The following is a 16,724-nucleotide window of genomic DNA, read 5'->3' as shown; positions in this document are numbered from 1 at the left end:
AAGCAGCTTCACAGTATTAAATTAAAATAATAATAAAACATCCATGTTTGGTAATGCTAATCAATAGTATTATTCATTGATTAATTAAATTGAATATCCCCAACTGAGCAAGCCAAAGGCAACAGTAGCACAATATGGATGTGAAAGCAGTTATAATTAGCCTATGTGACAATAAAATTGGTTTTAGTTCAAATCAACAAATAATGGTGATAATTAATCGTGATCTCAATATTTATCATAATAATCGTGATTATCATTTTGGCCATAATCGTGCAGCCCTATAGATACATATATAGATACATAGAAAGATTAATAGATAGATAGATAAATAAAAATAACATCATGCACAGTGAGGAGCCTACAGGTTACAAGCTTCACATATTAGAAAAATACAATAATAAAAAACAAGGTTGTTTCAGATCAACACCTGCAAGTGACCACTAGGTGTCACCGTTGAGACGGTGTCGGATTGTTTCAAAGCCTCGATCTGCCCACCACTAGCTGAGGAGTGCACAGCCATTACTTTTAAAATACAGTAATTGCAGTTTTAATGGTGTTTGGACAATCGTCAACGTCACCACAGGCTCTACTCTTCAGCACAATGACCCCAAAAACTCACACATACCAGAAAATCTTTAAAATTCCAGAATAATAGATCATGAAACACTAACAGATCTCCCCCTATATTAATATTGTGCAAAACTCATTAAACACTTAATTTTAAATTGTGCTCTATTTAACAGTCAGAAGCAAAGCATGCTGGGAACTAGAAATCTATTGTAACTCATTCGATGAATGTGTGTGTATATACAGTATATGTGTGTGAACATACATTCACATTTACATGGGAACATGTATGTGCAATATATGCACACAATAAAGGATACAACTTTGTAAATATTACATGTAATGTTATTTTTGTCTTCATTTATAAATATTTTATATGAATTAATATATAGCCATACATGGTCAATGCATATATTGCAGAATATTGAAAATATAAGCACTAGTTTCCCATATATGGAAATGTATTATGTAATATATTGCATTATATTTTGCAGTATATTCCCATATATGTTTGTTCCGTAAGGGTATTTACACTGCAACAAAATAAATAAAAATCCCCAGAACCAGAGTTGAGAACCACCGACATAAAATGCATATAAATATCAGTCGTCACTCTATATCTGCCAATAACATGTCTTAGTAAGATGATATTTAAATGCTTAGTTTTATGATCAAAGCTCTGTAATTTTAAAACATATAATGTAATAAAACAGGCTCTATGCACGAACGCTGCTGTCGTATTTCCGGTAGAATCTCAGCCAGCGTCTTTACTTCCGCATAGCGCGCTCTATAGCGAAGTGTACTAGCGGCAAAACTTAATTTTCTCAGAAACGGAGACAACGATTTTAGAAACCGATCGCTAGTCGGATTTCGCATGATATGAGAGAATACTCACCCTCAAAGTTATCGATTTAGCTCGAAATATATGATTTAAAGCCTGTCTCTTTCTTACTCTCAGGAGTAACAGCTGCCTCACAATATTGTTAACATCATTCACGTTAACCGCTGGAAGTAATTAGTAATTTGCCATTATCTCCACCTAATGCAAAAACGGCTTCAGACGCAGCACCGGATGTAACTGGGGGTGCCGAGACAAAACGCGGAAGTGATCGTGCATAGAGCACATACAATGATGATTGAGAGATGAACTAATAAACCTTCCTCAAAAGCCTGATGATCATATTTGATACATTTGAACATGATTTTTCAAAAAAGATGTATGGATAATCAAGTAAAGCTAAGTTGCTTCATTCCAGAAAATTATCATCGTGAAATATTACTAACATTATAAAGATTATTCTTGTGTTTACTCAAAAATACGTAAAGATTTCACAACTAAACGTCACATGACCCACGAGCTGAAGGACAAGTTTTAAAATTATATTTGCTGAAAAAAAAAACTATAAACCATCAACCAGACAACAGAAGGCAAGTAGTAGATTTTGTGCAACAGGTTTTTGATCATGTTGATAATTTAGATCAAATATAATACAGTATGAATTAAAGGGTTAAAATAACATTATTCTTGTCTCAGTTAAGATTAATGTATGATCTTACATCAGTTTCTCCAGTTTACAGTGAGGATCCTTCAGTCCATCAGAGAGCAGCTTCAGACCTTTATCTCCTATTATATTCCCAGTCAGATCCAGTTCTCTGAGGAGTGAGTTTGATCTCAGAGCTGAAACCAGACCAGCACAACCTTCAGCTGTGATATTACACCCCCACAACCTGTAGAACAACAACACACACTTTAATCTCTCAGTTCAGCAGGAACTATCCCTTATGAAAAGAACATATATTTACCATATATGAATGATCAATATATTAAATGGTTTAACAGTATATTTGAAAATATACAGAATAATATATTGTGTTAATATATTACAATATACTGAATAATACATAAGGAATTGCTGCTTTTCATATATAGAAAATATGTGACAATATATATCATAAATTTAATTTTATATTCAGTAATACACTTCATAATCAAAGAACAGAGAAAGATCACTACTACCACCCCCCCCCCCCCCCACACACACACACACACACACACACACCTCAGACTTACTTTGCTGATCTGGAGGCTTCAACTACAGGCAAGAGCTTCTGAAGTACTTCATCTGGTGACGTGAGGTTTTGGCCTTGACTGGTGCTTAAATATTTCTCTAACTCAAACTCATCCAAACACCCTGAGGTTAATAAAACAAAGACAACAGCTGACCACTGTGACGAGGACAATCTGGTGCTTGAAAGACCTCCAGATCCGAGACACTCCTGGATTTCCTTTACGAGAGAAAGATCACCCAGTTCATTTAAAGAGTGGAACAGATTGATGTATTTTTCTGGTGAGGGATTCATTGTTATTCTCGTTTTAATGCATTCAATCGTTTTCCCTTTACTGTACGAGATTTTTCTAACATGCGTCACAAGGCCTTTCAGGAGCGTCTGATTGGACTCCAGCGAGAGACCCAGAAGAAACCGCAGGAAAAGATCCAGATGTCCATTTCTACTCTGCAGAGCCTTGTCCACGGCTCTCTGATGCAGGTCAGATATTGTGTGACACTCGTGTGCATGTTTTGAGCTGAGGTTCTCATTGAGCACATCCCTCTTGTTCAGCAGGAATGAAAGCAGCGCATAAACAGCTGCTAAATGCTCCTGAATGCTCAGATGAACAAAGCAGAAGACTTTCCCCTGACATAAGCCCAACTCCTCTCTGAAGATCTGAGTGCACAATCCCGAGTAAACTGATGCCTCTGTCTCATCAATGCCACACTCTCTCAGGTCTTCCTCATAGAAGATCAGGTTGCCTTTCACAAGCTGCTGGAAGGCCAGTTTCCCCAGTTTGAGGATCATGTCTTCATTCTTCACGTTCTTCTCATAGTCCTTTTCTTGTTTTATGTTGGTCTGAATGATCAGGAAGTGTGTGTACATTTGAGTGAGAGTCTTGGGTATTTTTCCTTCCCATGATTTCCTCAACATCTTCTCTAAAACAGTGGCTGAGATCCAGCAAAACACTGGGATGTGGCACATGATGAAGAGGCTCCTTGATGACTTCAGGTGTGTGAATATTTCATTGGCCAGACTCTGATCGCTGATTCTCTTCCTGAAGTATTCCTCCTTCTGTGGCTCATTGAATCCCCGTACCTCAGTCACTCGATGGACACACTCAGAGGGGACGAGATCGGCTGCTGCTGGTCTGGAGGTGATCCAGATGAGAGCCGAGGGAAGCAGATTCCCCGCAATGAGGTTCGTCAGCAGCACGTCCACTGAGGCGGATTCAGATATTTCACACAGTTTCACATTAAAATCCAGAGACAGACGACACTCGTCCAGACCATCAAAAACAAAGACCACTTTATATTCACCACTAAATGGTTTCATTTCTTTGGTTTCAATAAAAAAAAACTCCAGAAGCTCTGAAAGACTGAGTGTTTTGTCCTTCATTAGGTTGAGCTCTCTGAAAGCAAGTGGAAATATGAGCTGGATCTCCTGATTCTCTGTCCCTTCGGCCCAGTCCAGGATGAACTTCTGCACAGAGACTGTTTTTCCAATGCCAGCGACTCCTTTTGTCAGCACAGTCCTGATGGGTTTGTCTTGTCCAGGTAAAGGTCTAAAGATGTCTGTGCATTTGATCGGTGTGTCCTCTGTTGCTGATCTCCTGGATTGAGTCTCAATCTGTCTCACCTCATGCTCATTATTGATCTCTCCACAATCACTCTCTGTGATGTAGAGATCAGTGTAAATCTCATTCAGCAGTGTTGGGTTTCCCTGCTTTGCTGTTCCCTCAGAAAGACACTGAAACTTCTTCCTCATATTTGATCTGAATGTATTGAGGGTTTCGGCATGTTGAGGGCAACTACTGTAAGATAAAAAAATAATACACACACATTGTACCAAGATATTTTATTTTGTCAGGATACATGACACTATGTAAGTCTCTTTGAATAAAGGTTTCTGGCAAATGAATAAATGTAAATGTTAATTACAGCACTTACCTAAACGCAGGATCAGTGAGTCCACTAATCTTAAGTGTAGGATCCATTGACTGGTCACTCTTCATGGACACACAGCTGGCTTCTGAAGGGTCCAGTCTGAGCAGTGAAGATAAACACAAATTAATGTAATTCACACACTCTTATATTAATCACTTTTGTAAGGGTTGATTGTTCTAGATGACTAAATAATTTAATTAAAACGCATTATGCTGTTAGAGACATAACAGCAAGTGCAACTGTTATAGTGGTCATATTCACATATCAGACTTAATCAAGCTTTTCATTCTGAAATGCATTGAATACAGCAGTGGTTTCCAAACTGGGGGTGTCCAGAGTAATAAAAGGGAGGGCGCAGAAAGACTATTCGTACAACTCGGACAGCGACACTGCATGACAATTTTAAAGCCCTCGCTATCCGCGAAAACACTGCAGACTTACTCTTGCTCGTATCCGAGGTAAATCATCTACACTATCATCCCTTACATGTGTTTTGTTGAACTAAATACATCGTCATCTTCTAAAACGCATGCACAGGATACTTTTCTTCCTGAACAAGTGCACACCACAGTCCGGGTTGCTTTCACATTCACATGAATCGTGTCACAGTTCGAGTGCAACCGACTAAACTGGCAGTGTGAAAACGCCCTTAATATTGTCACAACCAGAAGAGGACAGACAAGGTTTATATAGTATAGTAGTGCAGAGGGAATGCAGGGATGGAATGCGTGGAATCCCACAATATGCGACAGAACTTGCACCTGCGTCAAAGAGTATAGAAGTACCAAGAGGCAAAACTCCGTTGCAGTTTTGACAACGTTCGCTAGATGGCGCCATTTTGGACTGAACCAACGGCTTTACCGTTAGCACAACTATACAGCATTAACATTATGCCTGGAAATAATTGGAAACAAAGATGTGTTCTACCATCAACTGCAACATCTACCAGTGTACCACCAAACTAGCATTTCATAGATTCCCCAAAGATCCAGAAAGGCAAAGTAGAAAATATTTTTTATTAACGTTAAAGTGAGCGAACGTCAACGATAACAGGTTAATGTAAGCTATCCCATAACCTCAGTAACAGTTTGCTAACGTTATGTATTTGGTCGAAATTGAGTCAAGACTCGAAATGGGCTTTTTAAATCGCATATTTTCAGAGATATATGAACACCTAACCTGGCAAATGACCGCTTTATTAATTCATTGTTATCACTAAATTAACCCTTTAACTGTCACTTTTTTCGCATAGACATGAAAATCACTATCCAAACTTAAATGGTTGTAAATAAATTGTAAAGTGAAATAAATTATGAAAGTGAAACAGAAAAAAAGTTAGATGTTTGATTTGTCAAATTTAAAAATATAATTATTCATATTTTATATAAAATATATAGATCTATATTACAACATATATTTTACTCTATAACTGCAAGAAAATGAAAGCAAAAAATCTGAACAAGTTGTGTTCCAAATTTTAGGTTGATATCTAAAAAAAATAGCTTTCAGTAAGATTTTATTTGGACGCAGTACCAAACTTTTTCACTAGATGGACAGCCAAGCTTCCTTACTGACCATATAAGGGCACCTCCATTTTCATGTGTTTTGAGTGATCTGAACCATGTATTTCCATAATTTTCATACAATTTATGAAGTAGACATCCTATTCAGAGGTAGTATGGGTGGTATACATGCGCTTGATGAGGCACACATATGCACACACGCAAGGTCTCGCTCCCTCACCCTTTCTGCCGTGTGCGCTACACGGTTTGGAGCTGCACGCTCTTGCTTGCTCGCTCGCTCTAGATTTTCCGGGAGATTTTAGCTAATTTGTGGGCATCAGGGAGCCGCTATCAATATGCGGGAGACTCCCGGAACTTCCGGGAGACTTGAGATGTCTGCTATAGAGATATTAAAAACTAGAAACTACTATTTAGTTCCCTTAACCGCTTTTGAATTGGAACCGGTAACGTTCAATTCTATGACAGCTGTGTTGCGTTCAGTCCAAGATGGCGGAGCTACAGCTCTGCGCATGGGTGCGTTTGTAGCAATGGAACGTTCTATTGAGTTTCGCCTCTTGGTACTTCTATACTTGGTACTCTTTGCCTGCGTCTTTGTTCAAAAGAGAAAGAGGAAGTGATTCGTTGCTGTTGTTGCTATTTTCGGGATTCTGATTGGCTAACGTGGGCTTGAGCTTCTCGTTACACTGCCACCTACAGGTTTAGGATGCTCTTGACGGCATATATACACGGTTCGTGTAAACGAACACTTTTTTTGAAAACTGACAGGTGTGCACGATGTCAATTTTGAATACGGAGAGGGTGAAATGTCCGTTTATGAAAACGTGTGAACGTAGCCTCTGTGAAAAATATATTTTATCTTCAGTTGATTTCTTTTCTTCAGTCAGTGATTCTGCGTGTTATCATCATCATGTGTCTTCAATAATGCCCAATCATCACTCAATTATCTAATTAACTCCAACACCGGTCGATATGTACGATGACCCAGTAGTGCACAACACAACGAAATTTAAAAAGCAAACATAAATTCACAACACAACGAAATTAATCCACAACACAACAGAAATAAAGCCGCAACAAAACAGAAAATGTACAACACAACAAAATAAAGCCGCATCACAACGAAATAAAGCCGCAACACAACAAAAAATGTACAACACAACGAAATAAAGCCGCAACACAACGGAAATGCTCCCGACCACTAGAGGCCTCTCGGGGCGTGATAAAGTTAGTTTTCCTAGCTATTGTTCAATAGAGAGTCAGCAGTCTAAAAAAATATATAAACAGACACCACGATTAGTTTTAACAGTAGGCTATAGCAAACCATTGTATTTCAACATTTATTAATTCAAAATCATCTACGTGCATTATAGCTGCATATTTATACTCTAGAATGCTTTGACGCGCTGCCAATTCCTCCAAGTTGTTAAAACGTATAATTTTTATTAATTAAAATTACTTTTAACATTCAAAAACCAACATGTTCAAAATCCAAATCTTGATTTTATTTGATAGTAGACTGACTTAATACAGAAGACTTGTTTCCTATACCCTTCATGTATTTACAGTAAACAATAATTTTTTAGGAAATTTCTGTAAAAGTTTTTTTTTCTTTTATCATGTTTCAAAGGTTGTAGTTCCTATTAACCAGACTGACTTACAACAGGTGAAATTGTGCCAATACCCTCCTGTAATTCTGCAATTCACCAAATGTTTTTTTATTTTTTTAATCAAATTATATTATAATAAATTATATGTTTATTTACACAACATTTTTCCAATAATTCAGCATAGTATAGCTAGTTTACATTGGTGGAATTGCCAGACGTTCTCTTAGGGATCATGCGCTGTGGTAGCGCGTCCAAGCAGTCTCGAGTAAAATACGCAGCTATAATTCATGTAGGTTATTTTGAAGTAATATTTTATTAGCCTGGGTTTCCCCATACTGCCTTAGCGCAGCGCGATTTTATTCTCGCTGAAAGGCAGTCTGGAAACCATGGACCTGATTTTCGCCTCGTTTAGGGAACCAATCACAGAACGGGGAGGGAGCAGCAAGACGATGACGACATCTATGCGACACAACTAAGCAGTTTGTTTATGGATTCAACATGGCAGCAGACGCGAAGCTACCTTTTGATGCAGCCTTAGATATTGTTCTAAGTAGTTTAGAACGCAAGTTTATTTCGAAAAAAGAGCAGCTTTTGGCGTCAGCTTTTGGCGTCTCTACATATATAACCTGACCAGAAGATGTTCAAATAAATGTAACATTAGGCAAAGTTGTAGGTTGTGTTTGTATAATTCTGTATCTTATTTAGTTGAGGACGTAAATTAAACGCAAATCTCACGTATCCTTGCTTGATGATGAATGAGATGACCCAGCTGTTGGTTGAAATTTAAAAGGCTGATTTTCGCGAATCAGGGCAGTGACGAGTACATATGTAGTTGTCCAGACACCATAGACACAACCTTAAAGGATTAGTTCACTTTTAAAATTAAAATTATGTCATCATATACTCACCCTTAAGTTGTTTCAAACCTGTATGAATTTCTTTCCTCTGCTGAACACAAAGGAAGATATTTAGAAGAATGTCAGTAACCAGACAGTTTCTGGTTCCCATTGACTTCCATAGTAGAAAAAAAATATACGATGGAAGTCAATGGGAACCAGAAACTGTCTGGTTACTGACATTCTTCTAAATATCTTCCTTTGTGTTCAGCAGAGGAAAGAAATTCATACAGGTTTGAAACAACTTAAGGGTGAGTATATGATGACAGAATTATCACTTTAAAAGTGAATTATCCTTTAAGCAATGGCCCTGAACTGTGGTTCAATGTCAACATTGTGTCAACGCTGTAACAACCTTCACCACACAACGTAGTTATAGCTACCTTTTGGCCATGTTTGTTAAAACGTTGTTAGAAGGTTGGTTGCGTTGTGCCAACGTTTTGTGTTTGCTGGGATGTCCCCACCACTTTTTTGAAACATCTCGCTGCACGGATGAACCCAATGCAAATATTTTACATATAATATAAAAAATATCCAGTTGATTTCCGTTTGGGTTAAATGAGGCAATCCAGCGCTGGAATGTGTTGTTTCTGAAATCATGCTGAGAGTTCGCTGCTGCTGTTATTCTCTCTTGATTTCTGGACATTGTAATGTTCTTTACTTTTGTTTTAGTTATTTAGTCCACCAGCAGCCCCTGTATGCAACTGAGTATGCAACCAGACAACTGTATGCCCAGCTCATCTTCCCATCTGGATTTAATTTTATCCAGATTGTACCCTTTTAAAGACATGAGCTTGGAATATAATATGGAAATCAATCCTTTATTATTAAAATTAAGAGTAAGACTATCTAAGGGTGAAGTAGGAGGAAAATCAGGGAAGAGTGGAAATTTGTTCTTAACAAAATTACGAATCTGAAGATATCTAAAAAAATGGCTTTGTGGGAGGTCAAACAATCTGAAGAGGTTCTCGAAACTGTTAAATAAACCTTCAGTATATAAATCTTTGAAGCATATTAACCCGGAAGTTACTCACTGTCTAAATGATGAGTCTGTAGAGGGAGGGAATAAATGATTTTTGTAAATAGCACCCAAAACTGATGCTGATGTAAATTTAGTGACAGCTAAACTGATTAAAGATCCTAAGAGTAGAAAGTACTACAGGGTTAGATGTGAATCGAGAAGCTTTCAAAGGTAGGGAAGAATACACTAAAGCAGGGAGAGAGGAAGAGTGACATGTTTGTGCTTCAATTAAACACCAATTTGTTTCTGGGCAATGAAGCCAAAATAATATTTTCTGAATATTTGATGCCCAGTAATAATGAGTAAAACTTGGGAGGCCTAAACCACCTGCATCACATGTCCTCTGAAGAATATGCTTGTTAACTCTGGGGATCTTATTTTCCCAAATGAAAGAGGATCTAGTTTGATTAATTAAGCGGAAAAAGGATTTGGGCAAAAAAACTAGTAGGGACTGAAACAAATAAAGGAACTTGGAAAGAAATGTCATTTTCACTGAATGTATTCTTCCAGCTAAAGTAAGGGGAAGACTACGCCACCTTTCTAACTCTGCCTTTACTTCTTTAAACTGAGTTTTATAATTGGCTTCAAACAAAGAAGAAAAGGAACGCGTCATATGAATTCCAAGATATTTAAAGCCATTTGGAGAAAACTGAAAGGGTAATGATTCTTGTTTAATCTGTAATGCCAAATCATTAATGGGGAAACATTCACTTTTTTTTTTATTTCATTTGTATCCCGAAAAGTTACCAAACCGACCTATTAATGATATAATTAAGGGACAACTAGATATGGGGTCACTGATGTAAAGTAAAAGGTCGTCGGCATATAAAGACACACGATGTTCAATACCCCCCCTCCTAACCCCCTGGAACACTGTGGCTGTTTTCAAAGCTATTGAAAGAGGCTCAATCACAATGTCAAAGAGAAGTGGGGACAGTGGGCATCCCTGACGAGTCCCTCGTGTTAATGGGAAAAATTCTGATCGAGAATAATTAGTCCGAATTGATGCCGAAGGGGAATGATATATTAATTTGATCCAAGACATAAAATTATTACCAAAACCAAACTTTTTTAAGACTACAAACAAATATGGCCATTCAATTCGATCAAACGCCTTCTCCGCATCCAAGGAGAGAACTACCTCCGGGTACGGAGAAGTATCAGAAAGATACATTATGTTAGCGAGTCTACGAATATTAGAGAAAGATTGGCGACCTTTAATAAATCCAGTTTGATCGTCAGAGATTATCGAGGGGAGGACACGTTCTAAACGAAATGCCAACATTTTAGCTAAAATTTTAATGTCAGCATTTAAAAGAGATATAGGACGATACGATTCACACTGGGTAGGATCCTTATCTTTTTTCAGAAGGAGTGTAATGGATGCTTGCAAAAAAGTTGGAGGGAGGGAACCTGCCTCCAAAGATTCTTTAAACACCTCAAAAAGAATTGGTGCAATGAACAATTTTCTTAATAAGATAAATGGTTTAGTACAGCACTCACCTAAACCCAGGATCAGTGTGTCCACTAAAGTTACGTGGAGGATCCATTGACCGGTCACTCTTCATGGACACACAGCTGAATCCTGGAGGATCTGGTCTGTGCATTGAGATGAACAGAAGTGAATATAAATCACACTCTTAAATTCATGACTTTATTAACAAACTGATTCGGGTGACTGAATTATTCCATTTATATATTATATTTATTATGCTGTTGGAGACTTTACATCCATATATGTGAGCTGTTAATTGACCGTTCGCAAAACCCCGCCCTCGAACGGTTCTCGTCCAATCCTACACTGTAAAAAAAATCTGTAAAAAAACGTAATATTACTGTACTATGTTACAGTAACATACTGTTTTTCATTAAAACAGTAATATACCGTAAAAAATGCATTCTGGGTGATATTTGTCGTTTTCGACAAACTAGCCTACAGGAATATACTGTGAATTAACAACGCTCAAAGTCGACACTCAGAGGCTGTGTTCCAAATCACCACCCTATACCCTCATTCACTATTGGCTAGTTCACTAATATAGTCCACTTGACTGAGTGAATAATTTCATAGTTAATTCAGTTAATTTTCGAAGTTAATTGAGATACTGAGGAACACCTGCTGTTAACAATCAGAATCATTGAAGGAAAGAGGAACAAGAGGAACAGAAAAAATATGAAATCAAGATAAAATGAATGAAATCTTAGCAAAAGATCTTAGCAGAGGAGGATTAAACAACTCCACAAAAAGCATTACCAGATTCACTTATTATTAACCAGACTTTATGTATGTTTACAGAAGGACTTATTGAAAGGTGGCAGAGGTTTAGATGTCATTTTATTTTCATTTGATGTTACCATGATGGTGATTAGTGTTTGCTTTAGTTGGACTCTTGACCTTTGAACATTAGTTTTTCTTTGGCTGTGGTAGCTGTGTCTTTAAAATACATTTGCTATGGCAAAAAAGCTGAAAGAATACAGGATCAGATGATTATGGCTGTTAGTTAACGGTCTCAAACATCACATAGTGGCCCAATTCAGTGATCTCATTTGTTGTCTAATGTTATTATTAATGGTTTATATTTTTGATTTTGGTGATACTGTAATTTTACAGAATTACATTTTTCAGATATTTGCCATTTAGAAAATATGACTGATTTTGAAAGACTTTATTCCAAGAACATTTTGAATTTCCAGATCAGCCAGACACACACACAGACATCAAGAATCGGAGTATGAATCTCAACAATGGTGACAATCATAAGTTTTATGCTGCAATGCATGTTGGGTACCAGCATAGTACAAAAAAAATCAGCCATGACTCCCAGCATGCATTGCAGCATGAATAAATTATCCATCTGAATTGTCTGGTTATTTTCTTAAATTTGTACTTTTTGCTTTTATTTTTGCTGTTTATTTTGTGTTGACTTTTAGAAGCGTATGATGTTCAGATTTTAGGTTTTTCTTTTTTGTTGATTGTCACCATTGTTGAGATTCATTGGCTGATTCTTGATGTCTGTGTGTGTCTAACTGAAACCATAGTTCAACATTTTTTAATGAATGATGAGTTTAAAAATCCTTCACAACTGATTGCGTAGCAGTGCTTGGTCTTTTGCTGTAGTTTCACAGTGTAGTAATACTAAATTAAGTTGTATTGATAAAGATATTTTTGATAAGTGATTAGAAACTAATTGAGATCAGTGACACAAATATTATGTGATGACATAATATTCAAAACATAACCAGCAACACTTGATATCATTTTTGTTGGCTTTGCTTCTGCAACAACAAATGTGTCTTATACATACACAGTTAAAGCAGCCAAATGAAAATTAATGTTAAAGTCAAGGGTCAGGAGCCCAACTAAAGCATACACTGATCCCCATAATGGTAATGTCAAATGAAACAAAACAACATCTAAACCTCTGTTAATTCTCAATAGGAATTTCAGTAGACGTATGAAAAAATGAATTAAGTCAATCTGGTAAATAATAAGTGAAGCTGGTAATGCTATTTTTTTAGAGTTGTTTAATCCTTCTCTGCTGAGATCTTCAGAGATTTCATGTCTTCTGTGGCTGAAGTAAGTTGTAGTTCTTGTGTTTCGCTTTTTTATCTTCTTGTTGTTCCTCTGTCCTTGTCAGGTGTTCATCACTAATGCTCAATCATCAGTTAATTAATCACTGAATTATATAATTAACTTCAACACTGCTTCAGTGTTACTCCAACACCCTGTAGTGTGGACATACAAGTGTTCATTTAAAACTGAAGATTTTGCAGTGGGGTTTAAAGGGTTAAATGTGTCAATTTAAAAAAAAAACAGAGTGAAGTGTAATTTAACGGTAATCAACTGTAAATTAATTTACGGCATAAAACTGTAGAAAAACAGCATTTTACTGGCACCCCAGCTGCCAGTACATTACCGTAAAATCAAGGAAAAACAGCAATATTCTGTAAAATTTAACAGTCAGATTTACTATACAAAAGAAGTTAATTTCACTGAAATATTAGTAAAAGTTCTTAGAAAAAAGTTATGCGAAGTCAAAAACTGATAAAGAGAGTAAATATTCAACTGAAGTGTTTTATGTGTTTTGCACAAGATGATACAGGAGAGATCTTTTAGTTTAATTCATTAGTTTTGTGGGTCACCATTGTGCTGGAGAGTAGAGCCTGTGCTTCAGTCAAAGATGAGCAGAGTAACACCGATGTTATGCTGTCCGTTACTTTATTTAAAAGCAGTAACTGTAGTTGCTGATGCAGTGACAATCTCGTTGCTAAATACTTTAGCACATACATGTGTGCTACTGTTCGCTAAATGCGAATTGCAAAGATTCTAGTTAATGTCATGTTTGTAATTCATTCACGATTACACATTAGATGTTTGCAGTATTATATTAAGAGATATTCATTTTCAGTGGACTCAAAGTAAGTTCACAGTACTATCAGTATAAATACTCGTTTTTAAACTTGAACTGTTTGAAGCAATCGGTTTCCCAAATGTTACGAGTTACCTTCCATTGTATTTTTACAGTAACATACTGTAAAAAAGGAGAGCTGTATAATAACGGTAAAGGGCTGTAAATTAACAGTACTTTGCTGGCACCCCAGCTGCCAGTAAATTACTGTTATTTTACAGCGCATTTTTTTTACAGTGTAGCTCAGCAACTGTAACTAAGGAGAAGGACCTCCGTAAAACATTCCGATTTCAGCAAGATAGCGAAACGATGCGCCTATGGCAGTGGAGTCTGCACGGGCTTAAAACTTGCTGTATTTTATGATTGCTTGCAACTATTATTAAAAAATAGGCTACATGTACAAATGCGCAGTTGCACAACTATTTACACAAATTGATCCTTCTCAGTCGGCTACGAGTTATGAATGAAGAGAACAGTGTCGAGAGTTGATGGTTTCAGCGCGTCCTCTGATTGCAGTGTTGTGACTGAAATAGGGCACGCAGGAGCACATGCGCAAAACAGTTTTGTAAAATGATATATGATTAAATAAAAATGATTGATATATCATTTTACAAAACTGTTTTGTGCATGTTCTCCCGTGCGCTATTCTGTCTATACTTTCTGTCGTGCCCTGGAGGATATGTCTGCTGCATTACTCCAAAACCAATCACTTAATGTATGGAGCTCAACCCAGCCATGTGTCTGGTTCTCAATTGTTTGACGGGCGTAGTAACAATAACTAAGGGGCGTGGCTTTTGCGAACGGTCAATTAAGATTTTTTTAAATAACTTCTGAAATGCATTACATACAGGCACTCAAGTCTCTTTACAGAATTAATAATGAACAATTATCTTAGTTTCAACACAGATGTAATAAGATAAATGGTTTAGTTAGTACAGCACTCACCTAAACCCATCAGTGTGTCCACTAAAGTTGCGTGGAGGATCCATTGACCGGTCACTCTTCATGGACACACAGCTGGGGTCTGAAGGATCTGGTCTGTGCATTGAAATGAACAGAAGTGAATATAAATCACACTCTTAAATTAATGTCTTCAGTAATAAACTGATTCGGGTGACTGAATTATTCCATTTATATTTATTATGCTGTTGTAAACTTTACAGCAAGTGCACATCCACATATGTGAGCTGTTAGGATCTTTTAATTAATAACGTCTGAAACGCATTAGGCACTTTAGTCCCTTTACAGCATTAATAATGAACAATTTTCTTAATAAGATAAATGGTTTAGTACAGCACTCACCTAAAGCCAGGATCAGTGTGTCCACTAAAGTTACGTGGAGGATCCATTGACCGGTCACTCTTCATGGACACACAGCTGGGGTCTGGAGGATCTGGTCTGTGCATTGAGATGAACAGAAGTGAATATAAATCACACTCTTAAATTCATGACTTTATTAATAAACTGATTCGGGTGACTGAATTATTCCATTTATATATTTATATTTATTATGCTGTTGGAGACTTTACATCCATATGTGAGCTGTTAATTAAGATCTTTTAAATAACTTCTGAAATGCATTACATACAGGCACTCAAATCTCTTTACAGAATTAATAATGAACAATTATCTTAGTTTCAACACAGATGTAATAAGATAAATGGTTTAGTAAGTACAGCACTCACCTAATCCCAGGATCAGTGTGTCCACTAAAGTTACGTGGAGGATCCATTGACCGGTCACTCTTCATGGACACACAGCTGGGGTCTGGTGACTTCGATCTTTGCATCTGGACTGAACTGAAACAGAACATGAAGGGATTTTTTTTTGTTTAACATTTATGCTCGAAATCACAAAATGGAGCCATTTAGCATGAAAATCAAATTTGACCAATTTTTAATTCTTTAAGACAAAGGCGGCAATTTATTTCATAAACACTTTCTGTTATTCTGGTTAAAACTCTCTTCTAAATTAGACCACTTCTATTACTGATTGCTATCAGAAAGTGAATAAAAAAAGTACACATATCGTCAGTGGAAGTCTCAGGACCATGAGTGACTCAGAGTAATAGTCCTTTAAACCATCAAAAAACTTGAAATTATTACATTAGAACAAAATATATGGATATGAGAACATACAACTAAATTAACAATCTCTTAAACATTTTCATTTAGCTTTGTGAATTTTTTTATATATAAATATAAATCTATTATATATAAATATATAAAAAAAGGACCTTTATTTTTATTAAAAGGGCTTATATCTGCTAGTTGTAGACTCATTTAGTAAATGACAGCAACTAATTTAGAAGTGCGCAAACCGGGTGCCAGACAGTGTAGTGAGACGTACCAGAGAATGTCTAATAAGGGGAGAAGTTTCACTCTCGCTACACTTCCGGCTTCTGACTGGTTGCAGTTCCACTCTGATTCCACATGAGGGCGCTCACAGGACGAGTGCAGAATGAATGGAGGTCTATGGAGCTATACCCCTCAAAATCCACTTTTCTCAAGATATAATTTTTTGTCTAGTAATTTGAATGTTGTATTCGAAAGGAGATGCAAAGAAATTACACACTGCTGGGTGTCAGATTTTTTAGAGTCACTTATTTGCTTTAAAAAATCGTTTTAAATGTCAATGACGTCATACACATCGTAGAGATACTGCTTTACGGCAATCCTTCAGTCACTGTGGTGCTTTCGCGCTCTG

The 16,724-nt window shown here is 36.8% G+C and overlaps 2 protein-coding genes across 13 annotated transcripts in view; both read right to left on the bottom strand.

Moving 5' to 3' along the window:
- Positions 1–16,724, bottom strand: part of zfyve27 (zinc finger, FYVE domain containing 27) — a 99,144-nt gene that overhangs the window by 32,238 nt on the left and 50,182 nt on the right. The window lies entirely within an intron of this gene.
- LOC307000582 (NACHT, LRR and PYD domains-containing protein 3-like) overlaps positions 1–16,724 on the bottom strand; it is a 40,316-nt gene that overhangs the window by 19,141 nt on the left and 4,451 nt on the right. The window contains exons 2-8 of one of the 6 annotated variants that reach the window (XM_079616235.1): positions 15,704–15,817; positions 15,321–15,416; positions 14,964–15,056; positions 11,113–11,208; positions 4,566–4,661; positions 2,639–4,429; positions 2,125–2,295 (exon numbers count right to left, since the gene is read on the bottom strand). In XM_079616235.1, the coding sequence (XP_079472361.1) occupies positions 2,125–2,295; positions 2,639–4,429; positions 4,566–4,661; positions 11,113–11,208; positions 14,964–15,056; positions 15,321–15,416; positions 15,704–15,817 (2,457 nt within the window). The remainder of the gene's footprint in view (positions 1–2,124; positions 2,296–2,638; positions 4,430–4,565; positions 4,662–11,112; positions 11,209–14,963; positions 15,057–15,320; positions 15,417–15,703; positions 15,818–16,724) is intronic. The other 5 variants (XM_079616230.1, XM_079616231.1, XM_079616232.1 and 2 more) reach the window with 5 other exon arrangements.

This window comes from Phoxinus phoxinus (genome assembly GCF_949152265.1).
Source record: "Phoxinus phoxinus genome assembly, chromosome: 6".
Classification (NCBI taxonomy): domain Eukaryota; kingdom Metazoa; phylum Chordata; class Actinopteri; order Cypriniformes; family Leuciscidae; genus Phoxinus; species Phoxinus phoxinus.
Note: the sequence above shows the minus strand (reverse complement) of the source record. Positions and strands in the feature narration are given on the sequence as shown.